Here is an 18,474-nt window from a genome sequence, read left to right on the forward strand (position 1 = left end):
GGTATTGGAAGAATTTTATGAGATTTTCTGATTAATATTTATCACAATAAAAAATATTATAATAATGTACATAGTAAAATTAGTCGAACATATTTTATATCTTATTGTGGTAGATATTAATATTTTCTATTGTGATAAATATTAATCAGAGAAATTCCTTCAATACCATATTGTCCCACGATTATGATTTTCAGGGTAAATTTTAAAAGAAAATTCTCTCTGTGTACCCATTAAATTATTGAATTGCGTATGCTCCAACTTTGCCTGACAAGCCTTCGCCGTTTTCACAGCTCGTCGTTTATCCGTCGCTGAGCGCACGTGAATTTTTACAAACAACTCTGCCTACGTCAGCGTATATATCGCGATGAGACCCTGCGTGTGGAAGCAAGAACTTACATTTGGTTCCGCGTTAGACGACGTGGATTGACAAGATCGTGAAGGAACCGCGTGATCCGAAGCGGACGTCATCCCAGTATTCGTGTACGAGTACCTTTGTCAGCTCGGAGCCAGGATCATTCACCCACCTTCGTCGTCGCGTGCGCACTTGCGCGACCACTACTACCACCGATAACAATAATAACAATAACACCGCCACCGCACGCAGCACGCAGGCCCCGCCACAAACCATACGGGGAATAATTATTTTTTTTTTTTTTTTTTTTTTTTTTACGGATTTGTGTCACAAGTGGATATACCCGTGGGTGTACGATCCTCAGTGGATGCATGAACTCAAGTGTCGGTGTAATGCGGTGGAGATGCCGAGATCGTTCTTTCATCCGATCCCCTCGGAATCATCTTAACTCAATCGATTCACACGAGACTCGATCGAGAGAATAATCCGATGTTAAAAAAAAGATTTGCGCGAAAACCCTATTCTCGTTCTATCCCTTAATTTTTTTCATGTTAAAGAAACACTCACGTGTTAGTGAGACGCATCCAGGCGCGTTTGCGTCAGCAGCGTCGACGCATTGCGTCGGGCTGGCCTCCGGGAGCTGCTTTTAAAATCCTCGCATCTAACGACGCCGCTGACTTCCTCGTTATCGCACTTTGTCTCCTTGCAACTCGAATCACACTGCAATTCCTTCGCTCGATAACACTGGATTGTTTAAACACAAAGATTGTTATACTGCACTACGTCGACTCGATACCGCGAGCAGGTGCGACGAAAAAAAACTCCGAGTCGTTCTGGAGCAACCTTCGACGATGTTCACCGTCGCGTCACTATTGCATCCGCGGCACTGCTTGCATTACACTACAGTTGCACCGATACTATCGAGAACGTGACAGAAACACAAGATCCGAACGATTCGCGCGAAACATCCCTCGCACGCCGATTCTACCCCTATGACTGAATGAGAAACGAGCGCAACGTGTTCTCAGGACTGACGAGCATCGACGACAACGTGGCCAGTAGTACGTCGAGTCGTTACGCGGGCTTGGAAGGGTGCCAGCGTTCTACCGTCACGAAAGAGTCCGCTCCGCTTTCTACGCGGGGGTGCAAACGTGGCCGACTTCGAAGGTACTCGGAAAAATGCGCGCGAAGAATGCGCTCCTCTCAGCGCGATCAGCCCTTCCGGAGCGATCGCACCCTCCTTAGCGCGCGCTAGAGAAAGAGAGACAGAGGGACAAGAGTGAGCGAGGGTGCGTTCTCCAGATGCGTCCTCCGAATGGCGGAACGCGGTGACACCACGACGACGGTGACGGACACGACCGTAACACACGTAGCACGACGGTACGATACAACAACAGTGCCGCTGTGCAGCTCGCCGAGTATCTCGACGGCTCGAAGACGCGCAAGTCAGCCCCACTAGTGTCGACTCGTCGGCTTACCTGGCCGCTCGCTTAGAATGTACCCCCACCCCTTTCGTGCCACCCCTCCACTCGTATGGTACACGAGGCTGCCCCTCCATTTCGACGATGTTCTCTTCCCCACTCTCTCTCTCTGTCTCTCTTTCTCTCTCTGACGACGTACTGTGCACTTCTCGTTTGAATATCTACTTTTCTACCTTACGCACTTTTCTACCTTGCCGTACCTATGTGTATCCTGCTCTCTTTTATATAGTGAAATGATATGGAAAGCGCTTTAGATTGCCCGGTGATAAGATTTGCGGCGATTTCATAGCAACACGTGGCGGCGATCTTTGCGCGTTTCGCCGGTTGCAGATGCTTTAGAAATAGCATCGCGGATGCAAAACTACTTGTCATATTTTAATCCTATTATATATGTCTTTGAATAATTATCTGTGTGCATTTTCAGATTTTTTTCATTCATAATCTAACGCGAGAGAAAATTTGAATAATTTGTTGCATTAATAAAAATGCATTTACCGAAAGTTCATTCGATTTTATATCCGAATTTTGACGAATACCATCTGCTACCACTCGAAAATTGCAACGTGACAATTTGCTATTTTTAAATTGTTATCAGTATATATTTTCGGCAGGTTATTAATCATCTTTTCAATACTTCTGATAAAATAGCACTTTGGGGAACGTTGTTATTGCATTCTCTCTATGCGACAGTCGGCGCAAATGTTGCTGGCCCCACATATTTTTGTTCTCCAGAATATTTCTCAAGATACTCCTCGCTCTTGCGGAATTATTCTTCCCGCCGTTTCTCCAGCATCCTGACGCATCCTCGCGCCTGTTTCCGAACATTCGCATTTTCGAACCATCACGCAACACACACACGCATTCAACGCACAATAAAACTTAAAGGTCACTTCATAAACGGACTGACAATCCGCGGATCGAAAGTGCACGCAGATATCGACGCGATTTATTTATCTCTTTTTATTACTTTCATTTCGCCGCCGGGATGTGTGACGGCCAGGCGGTATATAAATTACGGTACAAGGCGTGTATATATTCCAATACTTCTCTTCGCATCGACGCGGGTGACGAGCGTTTCGATTGCGTAATCCGCACGCGAAAGCCGAGAGTTTGTTTTTCTAAGAGTGAGTTGAACCGCGCGAGAACACACACTTATTATTTTAATATATTTCAATGAATGTTGCACCATTCACACGAGGCACTCAAGGACTCTTTCGCGGAATACGCATTTCGGATTTCGCGTTCCATAACGAGACGAACGAGGAGGCAGCGCGGCGAAGAGACGGCACGTAAAAGGAAAAAAAGAATAAAAAAAAAGATTCGCTCGAAGATGTGCAACTCACATCTCTCCGCGACGCGAGAGAGAGAGAGAGTGAGAGAGCGAGGCACTGATGACGGAGAATGTCGCGAACGCCCGGTGGCCCGGCACAACGAGATAATTAATTATCAATCTCGCGCGCCGATTAATTCCTGACGCGCCGTTGTCATCGCATTGGCTCGCTCGTTTCGCCTTGATAGCTGTAAGGAAATCAACGACTGCGCCAACCGAGCAATGCGCGTTCCTGCGCTCTCTGCTTACGCTGCACTATTAAATATGCATGTTCAACACGGTTTCAACACACGAGATGATGCCCGCCAGCGTGTAGATAGCCAGCGATAGTAGTCCGCACTGTAGAACGTTTTGTATAACACGTTCCTTTAATAGTATCGTGATAACTAAAGTGTCGGTGTCGAAGGGGTGCGAGGGATGCAAGCGATCAAATTGTCTTTTGCAGTTCATTCCTTCGTAGTCTTTCAACGAGATATCGCGTATTCAATTTCTTATTTATTGAAATGTGCTGAAACTTCGAAATTGATGGAAAAATATCGCGCGAACCTTATCTTTGAGAAGATATTAATTTTGTATAAAAACACGTTATAAAATTAATGTCTGTCGAAAAAATATACGACGCGATATAAATTTCATGTAACATTGAATATTAATATTTTATTAAATACTTTTAAATAATTTAAAAGTATTTAATAAAAAGCGACAATTAATTAATTTCCAGACTGCTGCTTTAATTTGTTTCCGCTCGCGCTGGGCGTTAACCGATAATTGAGCATAAAGGGTCTCGTCATTTTATATTTTATGAGATTCAGTTCCGCCGTCCCTTTTCGGCTATTTCCTAAAATTCCGACTGCATGTCGCCAAATCTTACTCCAAGTGGTCTAATTCATCGAACGTCAACGTGGGCATTGCGTGGGAGAGTGGCGCCTTTTAGGGCCGTACTTCGACAATGACCCTTCGAGATACACTCGAGGTAAAATTTTCTTTCGCACACAAAATTTACGACCTTGCATAACCGAAGCCTTCAACATTTATTTCATATAAACTTAAACATTTATTTTATTATATTTTAATAGAGAAAAAAATTACAATTATATTAAAGTATATATAATCTGATGTAAAAAAATTGAAATAATGTATGTGGGTGTTTTATTTCAAACTAAAATCAAATTTATTCCGAGGAAACTTTAACATTCCGATAATAGCGAAAATTTGTTAGTGATACCACCGATGTATACGGTCCTGATTGTCGGTAAATTTGATCTGTACAAAGCGCTTCCTACCTATCTGAATTAATCTATACCATCTGTGTTGGGCTACCTACACCTACCCTTATAAGTTGCATCTTTTAGAAGCTATTCTAAAGGAATTCGTTTCACACACACATACACACATACATTAACAGAAAGAGAAACGAGTGACAATCTATTGGCATATTGAGGAAGAAAAAAGACAGAGAAGGAAAGAAAGAGAGGAAGAGAGAAGCGAGGGTGAATTCGGGATGTTCGCTTAATTATCAATGGCGACAAGTGTCGGTTGCCGGTAAAATTCAGAAACCTACTTCGAGATACCTGAGGTCCGACACTAGCGTAAATCATAGAACAATGGGCTACGACCTTTGTTCGCTAGTCGGGGCGGAAATCTCGCTGAGAGGCTGAGAAGATGCTTTTACTTCTACGGTCAACGTTTTTCAGAGAAGATCACATCACGTTACTCCACGTGAAATCCTCGATTTCAATGTAGAAGCTACGAGATTTATATATGCTCCAAGAGACTTAGAACGATCTCTGTTTCGACATCAGCTTGACCTTCATCTGACAACGAATCAATCGAATCATTGAAGAGAGAGAGAGAGAGAGAGAGAGACAATGGTCGCGTGTTAATCTTTGATAAATGATCGGATTAATTGCCCGAAGCTCTCTCTCTCTCTTTTTCTCGCGAGGCAAGAGAGTTGATTAAGCACGACGCCGAAAGAACGTCTCTTCTTATTTAAAACGAAGCTCACGCAAATGTAAATTAGATTGATATAATCGTCACTCATGATCTGCTCGGATGACGAATCGTCCGCAGGAGCTGTCCACATCCTCGAACTCTTCGACGCTATGAGTAACCAATGACACGGTCATGCATTGAAATATCCTCTCCCTCGCCCCTTCCTTCCTCCCTCTTTTTCTTCTATTTTTAGTCGACTCCGAAACGAATGAGTCCGCATACACGAAGTCTTTATTAGACCTGACTGCGGTGAACAGCGCGTGTTTTAAAAAAGATCAAACGTTCCGAATTCCACGAGATCGCTTGCAGGTAGTCGACGATTAATCGTTGCTAATTAACGTTATAATCTCAGGGGATTCGAATCACCGCAATATCACGAGTAATGCTTTTCTATGCATATAAAAAAAAAAATAATGCGACTCGCGTATCATTTTATCGACCATATGTTAGAGCTATGTTACTGTATGTATATGATAATCAGCCGGACTGTGATTGCAGCTCGTTCGCGATGTATTTTTGGAAAATCTGCATTGAGTCCAGAGTTCAACATTCTAACTATTGGCTCGCAGAAATATTTTATAGTTAATAACATTATTATCGCGCGATTAATATAAAGTTTCACATAAAATATTAATATAGATTATCAACTTGGAATTAAGAATTAATATAGATTTTTGCATTAAATATTACGTTGAATATTAACTAATAATGTCTTCCTATTATTAGAGTAATCATTTCATTTTCTTTCATCTATATAATTTCTTTTTCTTATAATATTTCTCTATTACCTCGCAATTTATTAATTCACGTAAAAAAAGAGAAATACTCAACTACAGATACAATGATTGATGAGACGGTCAATGTAATAATGCCTACATCTCCATAAACATCACGGATGTTCTAAAATACGCGTCGTATTTATTACGTCGGTGAATAATTGATACGATAAGTCTTATGTAGACAGAAAGACATTTTAAGCGGTTCGTTATGTCACAAACGTTGCGCGCTTTTCTCTACCTCTATTTGTCACAAACTTACCAGGCTGCAGATTGCAGTCTGTGCGTACCAATTAGTCACTCTCGTGGCAATCTGCTACCTGCTTGCAACCTGCGACCAGTTTTAGGACGTAACAAATCGCGACTTATTTCGCTCGGCATCAACTGTGTGAACGAGATATCGGAGAAATATTTTTTTTCCTTTCTTTTTAAAGACGACGTGCGGATGATATATTTTATAACTGTAAATTTGCATAATCAGAAAATATTAAAAATTAATAGAAAATTTATTCAATCAATGTGAAATCGTTGCTTGAAAAAGCAAAGAATCATATTAAAGAGATATTAAATGTATTTTTTATGAAAGATAAGCAATATATTAACGTAAAATTATATCCGGAACGCGATGTGTGAGTATGAATATCTCTCTGTCGATGGACATACTTCCAACCAAAACTGTTTATCTTCTAAACTGTGCCCGTATAGCTATTCACGAAATGTTATTACGAGTCATCGCTGTCACAGATTGTAGACTTTGTGCCAATCATACGTTGTGACTTTAATACATTTATCTTCGCTTGATATTCGTCAGACATCTCATTGTCAGTTGTCAACACGTTCAGACACGCAATACCCAAATAAATTAAGAATTCTCAATTGTTATTTTGTGTGCAGCATGTATCTAAAGTGCAATCTATCTTTTGATAAATATTCATGTTCGATTTTCTGCTTTGATGAGCAAATATATATTTTTCAAAAATGTATCTATTCTAGAGATATTGTTATATCTTATCACGCGCGCGTGCGTCTAAATTGCTTAGTAGAAAAAAATGGACGGTGCTATTATCACGATGCAAGAACGCGAGAACATGAAAAAGCGTTGCAAAACTTTCCTCTTGACATATAATAAAGAAAATGTTACAAGACTGTAATGCATACGTGCCACACTTTTACATCGATACGAATAGCTGACATATACCATACATATTAAGTCATAGATGCGTGCATGAAATAAAGGGAATCCTATACACTCGACAATATATATGTACATATTATTAGATACATATATAGGTGCCATTTTCTATACATGCGTTTACGTAAGATTTCGCGGATTACGAAAGCGTTCGTTTTCAATAAGGTAGTATAGATGCGAGAAACAATTTCTTTCCGAGCCGCTGGCGGCGGCCGCAAAACGCGCGCGTTAAACACGAAGGGAGAGAAACTGGTTCAAAGAGACCGAGAAGCAGAGACCACGTGGAGAGTGTCGTGTATAGTAGGCGCGCGTCATACGGGTCCCCTTCGGGCCCCGTGTAGCTTACATGACGGCTCGTATTAAGTCCCGCGGCGCGGCCTGCGCAGACCGCATTTAATCAGTTTGCGGTCGCGGCCCGCTCTCTTATGCCCTTTTAATACGTTTTCTCCTCTCCCCCGTTCCCTTTGCTCTCGCGTGCGACACCGCGACGTAACTCAACTCCCGCGTTCGCTGCGCAATACCGACGAGAACGATCACTCCTTTCTCCAGATGGACGCGAGGTTTACCAGCTGGTGAGATCGTCTCTCCGATCCTTTTGTATATCATCGTAGAAAGTAAGTCTGACAGCAGGGGCGACAGAATGATTCAATTGGAAGTTCTTTGAAATCATACGCGGCCGGTATTCGCGCGCGAGAAGCATATAGGATTATTGGAATCAAATGTTGAAAAACAAATTTTCTTATTACGACAAATTTAGTGGGACGTGATCATACTATGAATTTATTTATGGCATGAATAAATTAGTAAAAATTTTAACGAAGGCGGAAAAAATTAATGAACCTCATAATCGCACAGGGGATGAGAACCGAGTCCGATTTTATTTGTCTTAAGAGTCTCTGTTCCCTTTCCTCCCGGAAAGAATTCGGGAGTACAAGAGAGATCCGAACGGAGATTTTTAGGTTTTACGCCTGTTTCAGAGAGTGGGCCGACTGGCAATTTGGTGGAATTAAATAATAGCGCCCGTCCCATTAACGTAAGCACGGGTCGACGGTGTCTCGCGGGATTCGTGAGAGAGGACCTGGAAGTGGAGGACGGAGGCACGCCAGGTACGCTCAACGTTTTATTTCACCGTAACGTGCCAGAAGGTTTACACATACCTACATCTCAGAAGTCAGGACCCTTCGAGGAGATACACCCCTCTGGTCCTGTGTGGTCTATCGCGGTTCCTCAAATTATTACCAACAATCTCCCCCGAGATTCCTTCGTCAATCTTCAAATTTGTCAAGGATTCTCGCTGCTGCCAACACGCATTCGCGCTGACTTCAACGTCGCTTGAGAATTAATAAACGGCAGAGGACGAAAATTCTCTCCCGTGCAAACTCCCCCAATCGACATAAAGTTAATCAGACGGAAGCGAGATATACTTTGATCAATTACACAAAGTTCATAAACTTAATGACCAATACGTTATTTCCAAATTTCGTAATCAAGACTTCTCCACTAATTAATTTACTTCCGAGATTTTTCTCATATTGTTTTATCATTACATATCGCTATTCTTTTAACTTATTCTGCAATTTATTCTTAACTCTTGAAGTAATATCCATATTATATTGAATAAAAAAAGTTTAAATTGAAAATGAAAAGTTTTACATTGGACTGGGTGAAAAATTAAAAAGAAATGTAATATATAATGCTTTTGAATCAATTGGTGCAGCTGTGTCTTGACTATCTGAATTAGCGGATATATATTCTGATTTCTCTTCCCTTTTTCAAAGTATATAGACGTAGAGAAAATTTCTCAAATCAACATTCGTACTATTCTATGTAAGAACGATAAGAATTATTTCTTATTAATTATACAACGCGGATGAACACTATTTCTTTAATATATCTTACGACATGTCCCAACATGATTGAATCTTCCAGCGCGCAATAAATCTTCACTCCTTTAGTCTGTATGAACGACCCTATTCTTCCGAGAAACGGACAAAGCTAGTGAAAGAGCGCGTCCGGCCGGCTGAATAAAGTCGTACGAGAGAGAAACGAATGAAGACGTAAGCTATAAACATAAAAGAATGCGAAGCGGGTAAACGACGCGGTTTTCAGTGCTTAATAATTCTTTTTATGTACTCTGGCCCCGGGGTCCCCTGAAACTCAAGCCTCTCTCTAACAGCAGTGTAGCCAACCGGTGTAGCTTGGCTACTTCGCGCCTTACGATCTTCCCGTTTGAGAATTTACATGGCGATCAAGATTGATAATATGCGCCAGGGTAACATGAGAAGGACACGTTTCGCCGATATATTCCACGCGATTTTTAGGCGATCCGCGATGGCGGCTATAACGCCACGCGGACCCACCGCAGCTTTGTGACACCACAACTTTCCGTTGCAATAACATTCGCGCCTCTACACCAACACACTGCGTCTCGTGAGAAGACGAGAGATCCACTCTGCAACAATAATACTGCATGTGTGGCCCGGGGCAGTGGTGCTCAGGCTTTTCGCATTCTTAAGCGCGCAATTTATGCACACGCGTGGCAAAAATTTGTAACCGAGAGAAATGAGCAATGATTTTCATATTCGCGAGTATACAAACATTGTATTCGATGACAAGTACGTAGCGAAATATTATTGTTGATTCAAATCATTTCTAATATGGCATCTCTCGCTTTCACTATTAATCAATCTTTTTTTTTTAAAGATTGTCTTTTTTTGCTGTATCTATGAATATGTCTAAAGATGAGGAGTTCCGCGAAAAGTAGAAAACGAACGCGAATAACATGAAATGTCACGGGAACGTCGCCAAGAAAACCAAGTTTTAACTTACGAAGGTAATATCTGCAAACGGGTAATAGATGCGTTAGAATGGCGCCTTGACAAGTGGCGGATTGTCCTCTTGTTGTTTAAATGACCGCGAACGCGTGAATGGATTTTCTGTTCGCAGAAAGCGCGGCGAGCTCCACAAGATTTCCATTCACGGCCTTCTCCTGCATTTTAAATTCTTTCGTCAATCATCGAACCGTAGACTATAAACCCGAAATATTCACGAAGTTTAGAATCGTCTTCACTCGAAGATAATTACACAATCTTAATTGAAAATATTGTTTTATAATTTTTTACCATAAGCATTAAATTAGAAAAAAAACGGGCAAATTATACGAATATGATTATTTTTTTATTTAGGTATCAGCCTTTAAGGATTAAAGCTTAAAAATTTCGATACAAGATATAAATGCATTGCATATGTTACTTCAGATTAAATTAATTCGTACAATTGTGTACAATCCAAAATGGAAAATTGTGACGACTTCTAATTCATACCTATAATAAAATCTATATATTGTGCATAAAGAAAGCCATATGGCACATTTGAGCGTGTATAGATATGCACATGCAATACGATATTTATAATAAAAGCTTCGTTGATTAAATAAATAATTCGAGACATCTGCACATACATACCTATATGCAGTGCCCGCTAACCTTCGTTGTGTGATATCTTATGTATTAATTGAATATTCTACGAGATACGATTGACGGAATACTCATGCGATGTGCATCGGACTTGTGTTGCATTTGCGATATGACATCGCAATACGTGCATTCGCGAATGCTTTCCCCTTTTATTTTTGACTGCGAACACGAGGAAAAGCTATAAAATTTGTATCGTCTCGAAAATCATATCGAGAAATCGGATGGAAATGTGAATTAAAATAAATATCATATACTCTCTTGGCATGATGCAAGAAATTGCAATCCTATCTATGTCGCACGATGAAATCCAATGACGAGAAGAATTACTAAAAATAACATCAATGACGTATGCTCGCATTACATTCATCATCAATCATATTTAACAAAGATATTAATTTTTATACCGTATCAAGAAATAGAAATATTTTACTAATAATGTGTATATAAAAAATTAAAAACATTACTTAATTAAAAAAAATGGGTATTGATGCAAAATTAATTAATCTTTTTTTACGCACTTAGTATATCATATGTCAAATATAAAAGAAAATTATTTATTATTAATCATATATATATATATATACAATTAAATATGAAAAATGATTGTAAAAAAATTATCGTATTGGCACATATTGCTAAAAATTATAATATCAAAGAACATAATAAGAAACATGATTGCAGTAGATGTTTCTTTCTTTTCACTCACTATTACGTATACTTTATGCCTCTTTATTACCGATTAATTGCGGAACGGAATGTTTGCAGTTTGTGCTGCACATGTAATCATTAATTAAAATTATACAATAACACTGATTTATCGACACGTATACTGTCTATACCGTGAAAGTACGTGCTTGACCGACGACACTCTCGCGAGCAAGCGCCGTTGTTGCGGATTTGATTCATCACATTCGACCACGTGGTCAGTCGCGCGAAGGTTACTGGAGTCCATGTATCGATACGCGGTACCCCACGTGTCGATGAAGCGACCAAAGCACTGAAGATGCGTGCGCGGTTAAAGGCTTTGATATATACGCACACCATTCCGTTTTACGCAAGCGCCAGATATCTCTCATGCTGGCTTTCAAGACTGATTTATCATGCTAGTATTGTGTGTATGTATGTGTGTAAACCATGAGAGACTGACAATCTTTAATTAATGAGCATCTCGATTATTAGATGTATTAGATAAATTAAATGACATCGCAAATAAATGATATCTTCAATAAAATTATAATTTTTCGATAAAATTTTCAAATTAGATAAAAATTTTGCTGATTATTTGACTAATATATTTGAAGTGAAGAAGTAGAGCCAGAAAATTTTTTATATTAATTAATGAATAAGATTGCATCGTCTAAATAAACGTTTAAAATAGGTGATATCTGATTAGTAATCGAAATAATCTCTTATACAAATAAAAAACTGACAAAATACTATTACAATTCTTTTACAAAAAAAGATTTCAGAAAAAACTTTTTGAGAATATTGCATATTCAGAGATCGAAAACCAATGAAACCTATGAAATAAAAAATGATCTCATAATTATATCTATCCTAAAACATTTCATGAATTCTTCGCATATAGGTTTAAAAATTTTCTGTGGTATATAATAATAAATTTGTTGACGAAAATAAATTAGGACCGCAACGATGACACTACATTCTCATGTAGATATAACGCTAACAATAAGATATAAATAGCTCTATACTATTAAATGCTAATCGAATCTTCGATCAACCGTGAAGAATTATAATGGAAGTACTAATTTCCTGCTATTATAGTATTTTTATGATTTATGTTTATCGGATACATACTGCTGTGCGTACATACATACACACAAAGTAACGTTTATGTGATCATTTTATTCTTGACCTATTTTTAATTCACAATGATAATCTTATTTTTATTTAGAGTAGAAAATATTTCAAATATGCCATTCTTTTTGATAAAGTCAATCCTATATTTGTGTTTGTTAAAACACAACTCTTTATTAATTATTACGCAAATTTCTGGAATTGATTGACCTAATTTCACAAAATCGATAATAATCGATTCTTATCGAAATCAATCATAGATAATATAGATAATATTTTCAAAATAACATAGTGTGTATAATTCAGGACGTACGAATGCATATTGTACTTCTTGGCAAAATAGGATGCGATCATTATATTTTATCTCGAATGGCAATAAAATGTTCTCGTTATTCGTCGATAGACTTCTTGAAATCCATTGAGCGAATGAATAATATTCACTAGAACGATTCTCGTAATGTCAAGCGCCACCCAACCGTTTCGTATCGATAAACCAACACTCGACCAATATCGGCCACGGCTAAGATTAAAGCTGTTATCGCCGATGTTATTCTGAATTAATCCTCGATGTAGAGTAGTGTCAACCGCGGCGGTGTAACAGAGACTTTGTGCAACGAATCAATAAGTACAGGATTGTTCACACAAGCCGATATTACGTTTTCTAACGTCCCAATTTTCCTGACCTTACCTCCGTCATATCGAAAGGAGCCGGTACTAGAAATACAATCACTACTCATATTCGATAGCTATTCCAGGATGCTAAAAGTACAAAAAACCGACAGGAATAGAAGCTTTCTACATAGCGTATGTGTGTCTTTTTCTCTCTTATATAAAATCTATTTCGCTCTTAAACATATGAGAAAACTTTTCTTAAATATCTATTTCTAAGATATCTCTCTCTCTCCCTTTTTTTTCGTTTTCCTTTCAACTATTTTAGAACTGCATATAAAATATTGCGCTCTATATAAAATATTAATATGTATATATTGAAATGCTTACGCGAATATATCTAATGAACTAGAAATGAAAGTGAACAGGGAAGAAACATGCTATTAAAATCCGAATGAGCTATAATTATTTAAGAAACTCGAGTTTCTTGCCAAATTGTCCGCGATTAGCGAAGGAATGTATCGTTAACGATGTCGATTGGTGGTTAGTTAAAGAGTATCGTGTGGATCCGATCTTGTCAGCAAATATGTAGACATCAAATATATAGATGGTTAAGTTCAGCAAACCGAGACCGATCCGTCTTGCGAACATTATCGCTGCCAAGCGGTCCGCAACAGTGACAAATCTTAGGACATCCCCTTTGCTTCCCGCACGCATATTCACGCACACGCAATCATGCGACGATGTCCGGCAGGCGTTTGCGACGTGTTGCGATCCACGTGATTGGTAAAAGTGGATTTTTATTTTTTGCACCCTTTGTCAACTACAAGCTTCCTCGTGTTTCATCGCCGTTTTAATCCAGCTTGACACATGTTCCACACGAGTATCTACACATATATATATATATTGATACACGTATAAATATAAATAGAATAAATAATTTTCTCTCATATGATATATTACATCACTGTTTTATGAAAAAAGAATATTACAACGGTATTTAAATGATTTCTTATTTACTATTTATTTAAATTATTAGTATTTAATAATTTATTCCGTAATATAATAGTAAAATTAATCAAGCCAGAAGAAACATTACATTTTGGTATGACTAAAACATTTTAAGGTATATCTTGGAGACAGCGATAATCTACAAAGCGCAGCGAATCGCCACAGCCATAACTGATTGCGCCGGTGCAACGCGAGCGACAGTGGAATGCGTCGGGCAAATACGAGCGTAGACAAACACAAGGAGGCTACAACGAAGAGGCTGGGGAAAAGGAGTTCTCTCTTCACAGAGATACAGCTCGACGCGAGTCGACACGAACGTTCGGTTAAAAGTGTTTGCATAAGCACACTGTCCGACTTCTTCCCGATAGTCGCCATCCGTTCGTGCCGGGAGCACTGGCGAAAAATATTCTTCGCCATTTTCGCGGAATCGGTCTCGCTGTCATCCAGAAATGCGAAATTAAATGCACGCGCTTTGTCTATATGCGAGAGGCACTAAATTAATTCAAAATTGCAGATACACGCAAATATATCCGTAAATAATACATCATAACATTTTGCCTCATTAATCTTTGAAATTTGTATAGAATATTTTAAATATTTTTCTTTCTTTTTTCCTATTATATTTCTTTTCATTTTTCATAAATTATTGTGCGTATCGTTACATCTAGAAATATAAAAACATAAAAATATAAAAATTAAAAATGTTTATTTATTTATTCGATAAAATATCTTATTCAAGCTGTTCGCATTAGACGATTGGACCTAAGTCCTATATGCAGGCGCACGTTCAATTAAGCGAAACGTTTCTTAGGCGAAATTTCCATGTATTATTCATGAGTAATATGGGACTTCCGGAGCCGGCGAAATTTCTAGGAAAGCTTCGATATCACTGTATGAACGAATGGTATATACAGTGCAAAAATGGTCGCAACCGTAAATAAATTATGGCTGTGTGTTGTATTAATAAAGGTACGCCTATATTTATTCTCCCGCGGCAACTCTATACTTTCACGTGGCGTAATAACAGCGTGCAGACACCTGTATACGCGCGCGCTGTTGTACGAGACCAGTCATTGGTCATCAGACTTCCGGTGATACCAATCGACATTCCATTCTTTCGCATTCACGAGGAAAAAATATTGTATTTGTCGATGACAGATAACTTGAACGACGTACGTGCAATCATCATCCAATAACGGACTAATCCCACAGTTATTCGATAAATAGCAGATAAATACGTCCCACCTCCCCTTAAATGCTACAACGAGACGCATTTCTCGCGTCATAATGTTCGAGGTCTCGACGTCTCTCGCGAGGAAATTCTTAGTCTTCTCGCAGAAATTTTTTGCACTCGCAAAATATAAAAGTTCTATTGTTGTAATGAGAATTTTATATCAATCGGATAATGCTAGAAAAAAGAAAGCGAAAGATATAGTATCTTTCGCTTCCTTTTTCTAAGATAATAAAATAATTTTCTATTTCGAATTTTTTCTTTTCTATTCCTTTTTTAATCTGCTATTCAAGTAAAGCAGCAAGTGTATATAGAAAATCATGTATAATCAAAATTTTATATATGTAAATGTAAACTTATATTTTCAGCGATCAAAGATGCCAGATTGCACACGCTAATTATTGCGAGTTAAAGTTAGTTTTACTGAAGCGTGTGAAACAATATATTCTTACTTTCATATTTTTACCCGACGTGCATCACTTATGCATGCAAGACCCTGCGTCTGAGACCCTCCCCGACGTCAGTTTGCAAAACGTTCGATCATGCTTTCATCGCTCACGTTTTATCGCCGTGCGGCGCAGTCAATCGCCTGGTATCAAGTAAATTCAATATTTGTGCGAGAGAGATCTCACGACGCTTTGCACAAGCCGGCTGGATGAGGATTCCGCGGAATCCTCGCGTTCGTCGTTCGAAAGCGGCGCCCTCGCGTGCATCTATTATTTGCACGGTGAATTCGCCGGTTGCTGCAAAGAAATGCAACGCTGCGTTAACGTCATGTAAAGACGTTATTCATATATATATATATATATATATATATATATATATATATATATATATATATCGCCTACATGTCGCGCATATGACGAATCATACTCGAAGGATCGTTAATCACGATGAGGTAACGTGACTTTTCGTATATATTGTTGTTTTCAAATATCCACTACGGGAACTTGCGCTATGCACGTGCGGAAGAACGTAACGTCATCAACATCGCGATCCTTGTAAGATCGCTGGGTTAAAGTCCGCGGAACGCTTCGCGGCAATCATTCATCCGTGCCATCGCAATTGGGATTAACATCCGAGCGCACGACACGAATAAAGCAAGATATTAACGTCGATCGACGATAACGATCGTCATCGCTGTGCATCGACGATCCATCTGAAGGCGAAGGGGAAAAAAAAAGGGAAAAAAGAAACGAACCAAAAAACAGCGGGACGAAGGGGAAGAGATCGATCGATCCGACGTGTTCGACGGTCGCTCACTCGCAAAGGTGGCCGCATTCCCGACGCTTGGCGCCGCATACTCGTCGCACCGAGTCCGGTAAACATGGACGAGAGTCAATAAGTCATAAAATCCAACACCTAGGCATCAGCCATTCGCGTATCCGCGCTTCGCCACGAGACTCGCAGATCGATTCTAGTTACTCGAGAGTAGCATATCTATGTATATCTACAACGAGCGGGCGAGCACTCCTTCTCTTTCCCTCTCTTTTTCCCACGGAGGAGTATATTGACCAGTTTGTGACGCGATCAATTGACATCAGATTCCCGGAACACTTGAAAAGATTTTTTTTTTTTTTTTGCGAGGTGATGACATTATCACTGGATGGAGGAAACGTGAATGGCAATGAACATTCAAACACGACGCGACTGTATATACGTACAATATCGTCGGACGGATATATAACGACTGGATAGAAATGTAATCGTGAATTGCTCTGCCACTGTAACACTTTCCGTTTTGCTCGATTTTTATACTACCGTCTAAAAAATTACAATGCTTTGCTCATTTTTTTAAATCCCGACATTTCATAACACAAATGGAACTCTAGGCTATTACTATAATGTTTATGCTTCCTCGACTGCCTGAAAGCTTTATGTGTAGAAGATATATGTATAGAGAGAAAGAGAAATAATTTTTATAATACATTTTGCAAATAAAATATGAAAAAAATATATATATATATTTGTTGAAAAGTAGAAACGCGATGAACGGTAAAGTCATGATGCTTAATCATCGAGGAAAAGAAGAACACATTCATTCACAATGGAGCCCACACGCAAAACGAACACACGAAATTGGCTCATATCTTACCCAAAGAAATATTTAGCTTTCTTTTCATCCTGTATATTATTTCAGTTAAGACCCTTTGAGCGAGGACACTTGAAGAAAAAAAGAGCAAACTCATTTCTCACTTGGTTCTCATTTCTCTACCTGCTTTTTTAAAACAAATTTTCAAATTTCTCCTCGAAAAATTATTGATATTAGCTATAGGTGAAATAAACAATATAATTATTTTCTTCAGAAGTGTCATTAGATGCATCCTTTTTATCAAAATTGAACGATCGTGTAGCAAAATATCTAGCATCGTCTAAAAATATCAGGAACTAAATTCACATGGGATGAATTATTACGATCGTACTATTCGACTCGAAGCAAAAACATCCGGCTATCCCAAGCTCCCTCCGCATCTCCTCCGCGACTGTAGCAAATTCTTTCAGATCAATATCGAATATGAGCGTCACTCCGTGAACGGCGACTCCGAGAATGTAGGGACATATACATGTATACATACATACATATATATATATATATGAGGCGCGAGGCAAAAGACAGCAAAATAATTCATTCGTCATAAAAAAAGTATCTCCACGCTACTCTTTCTTCAAGATGTTAATCCTCGTATTATATATACGTATACGTAAGAGTATATCGCGTCTTCGAGCGAAAATGCAAAGCTGGGGAGTGCGATCGCGCATAGAGAGAGAAAGAGAGATGGAGGAGTGCGACAAGAGCAGAAACGAAAGGGGAAAACGCGAGTTATAAAATTCGTCGAATGTGGAGTACATGAGCCGTGTCGGGGGATGAACAACACATTAGTCAAAGGCAGTTTACGTGGTCGACGAGTGCGCGGCGGCGAACGACGCGCTAGTATTTGTGAGCTGTCTACCAATTTGTTTCACCGTTTGACAAATGCATTCGGGGCCAGGACGGGCAAGTAGTTCGGCAAACTACGCGTCTGACGGAACGAAACGGCGCGGAGGAGAGGGCGCAGGAAAAGTGGGGAAAAATAAAGTGATACGAGAGCGGTGGGTGTACGGTCGACGTGTAGGTGACGGCAACTGGGTAGGTATAGGTGGCCTTTGCCTGTGTAACTCTACCGCCGGCGCTTTGGTAGCGCCGGCTTTTCTCTCTCTTTTCTCTC

General features: G+C 39.3%; 1 protein-coding gene across 2 annotated transcripts in view; it reads right to left on the bottom strand.

Annotated features, from left to right (window-relative positions):
- The window catches only part of LOC114931180 (fibroblast growth factor 18), a 111,799-nt gene that overhangs the window by 58,164 nt on the left and 35,161 nt on the right, over positions 1–18,474 (bottom strand). Inside the window, exon 1 of one of the 2 annotated variants that reach the window (XM_085489235.1) lies at positions 920–1,838. The exons of the other annotated variant lie outside the window; for it this stretch is intronic. Within the exon in view, the coding sequence (XP_085345361.1) occupies positions 920–936 (17 nt within the window). The 5' untranslated portion in view covers positions 937–1,838. Of the gene's footprint in view, positions 1–919; positions 1,839–18,474 lie in introns of those variants that run through there. 2 annotated transcript variants of the gene reach the window in all.

Source organism: Nylanderia fulva, unplaced genomic scaffold, assembly GCF_048542155.1.
Source record: "Nylanderia fulva isolate GAGA-0341 unplaced genomic scaffold, ASM4854215v1 Scaffold8, whole genome shotgun sequence".
In the NCBI taxonomy this organism is placed as follows: domain Eukaryota; kingdom Metazoa; phylum Arthropoda; class Insecta; order Hymenoptera; family Formicidae; genus Nylanderia; species Nylanderia fulva.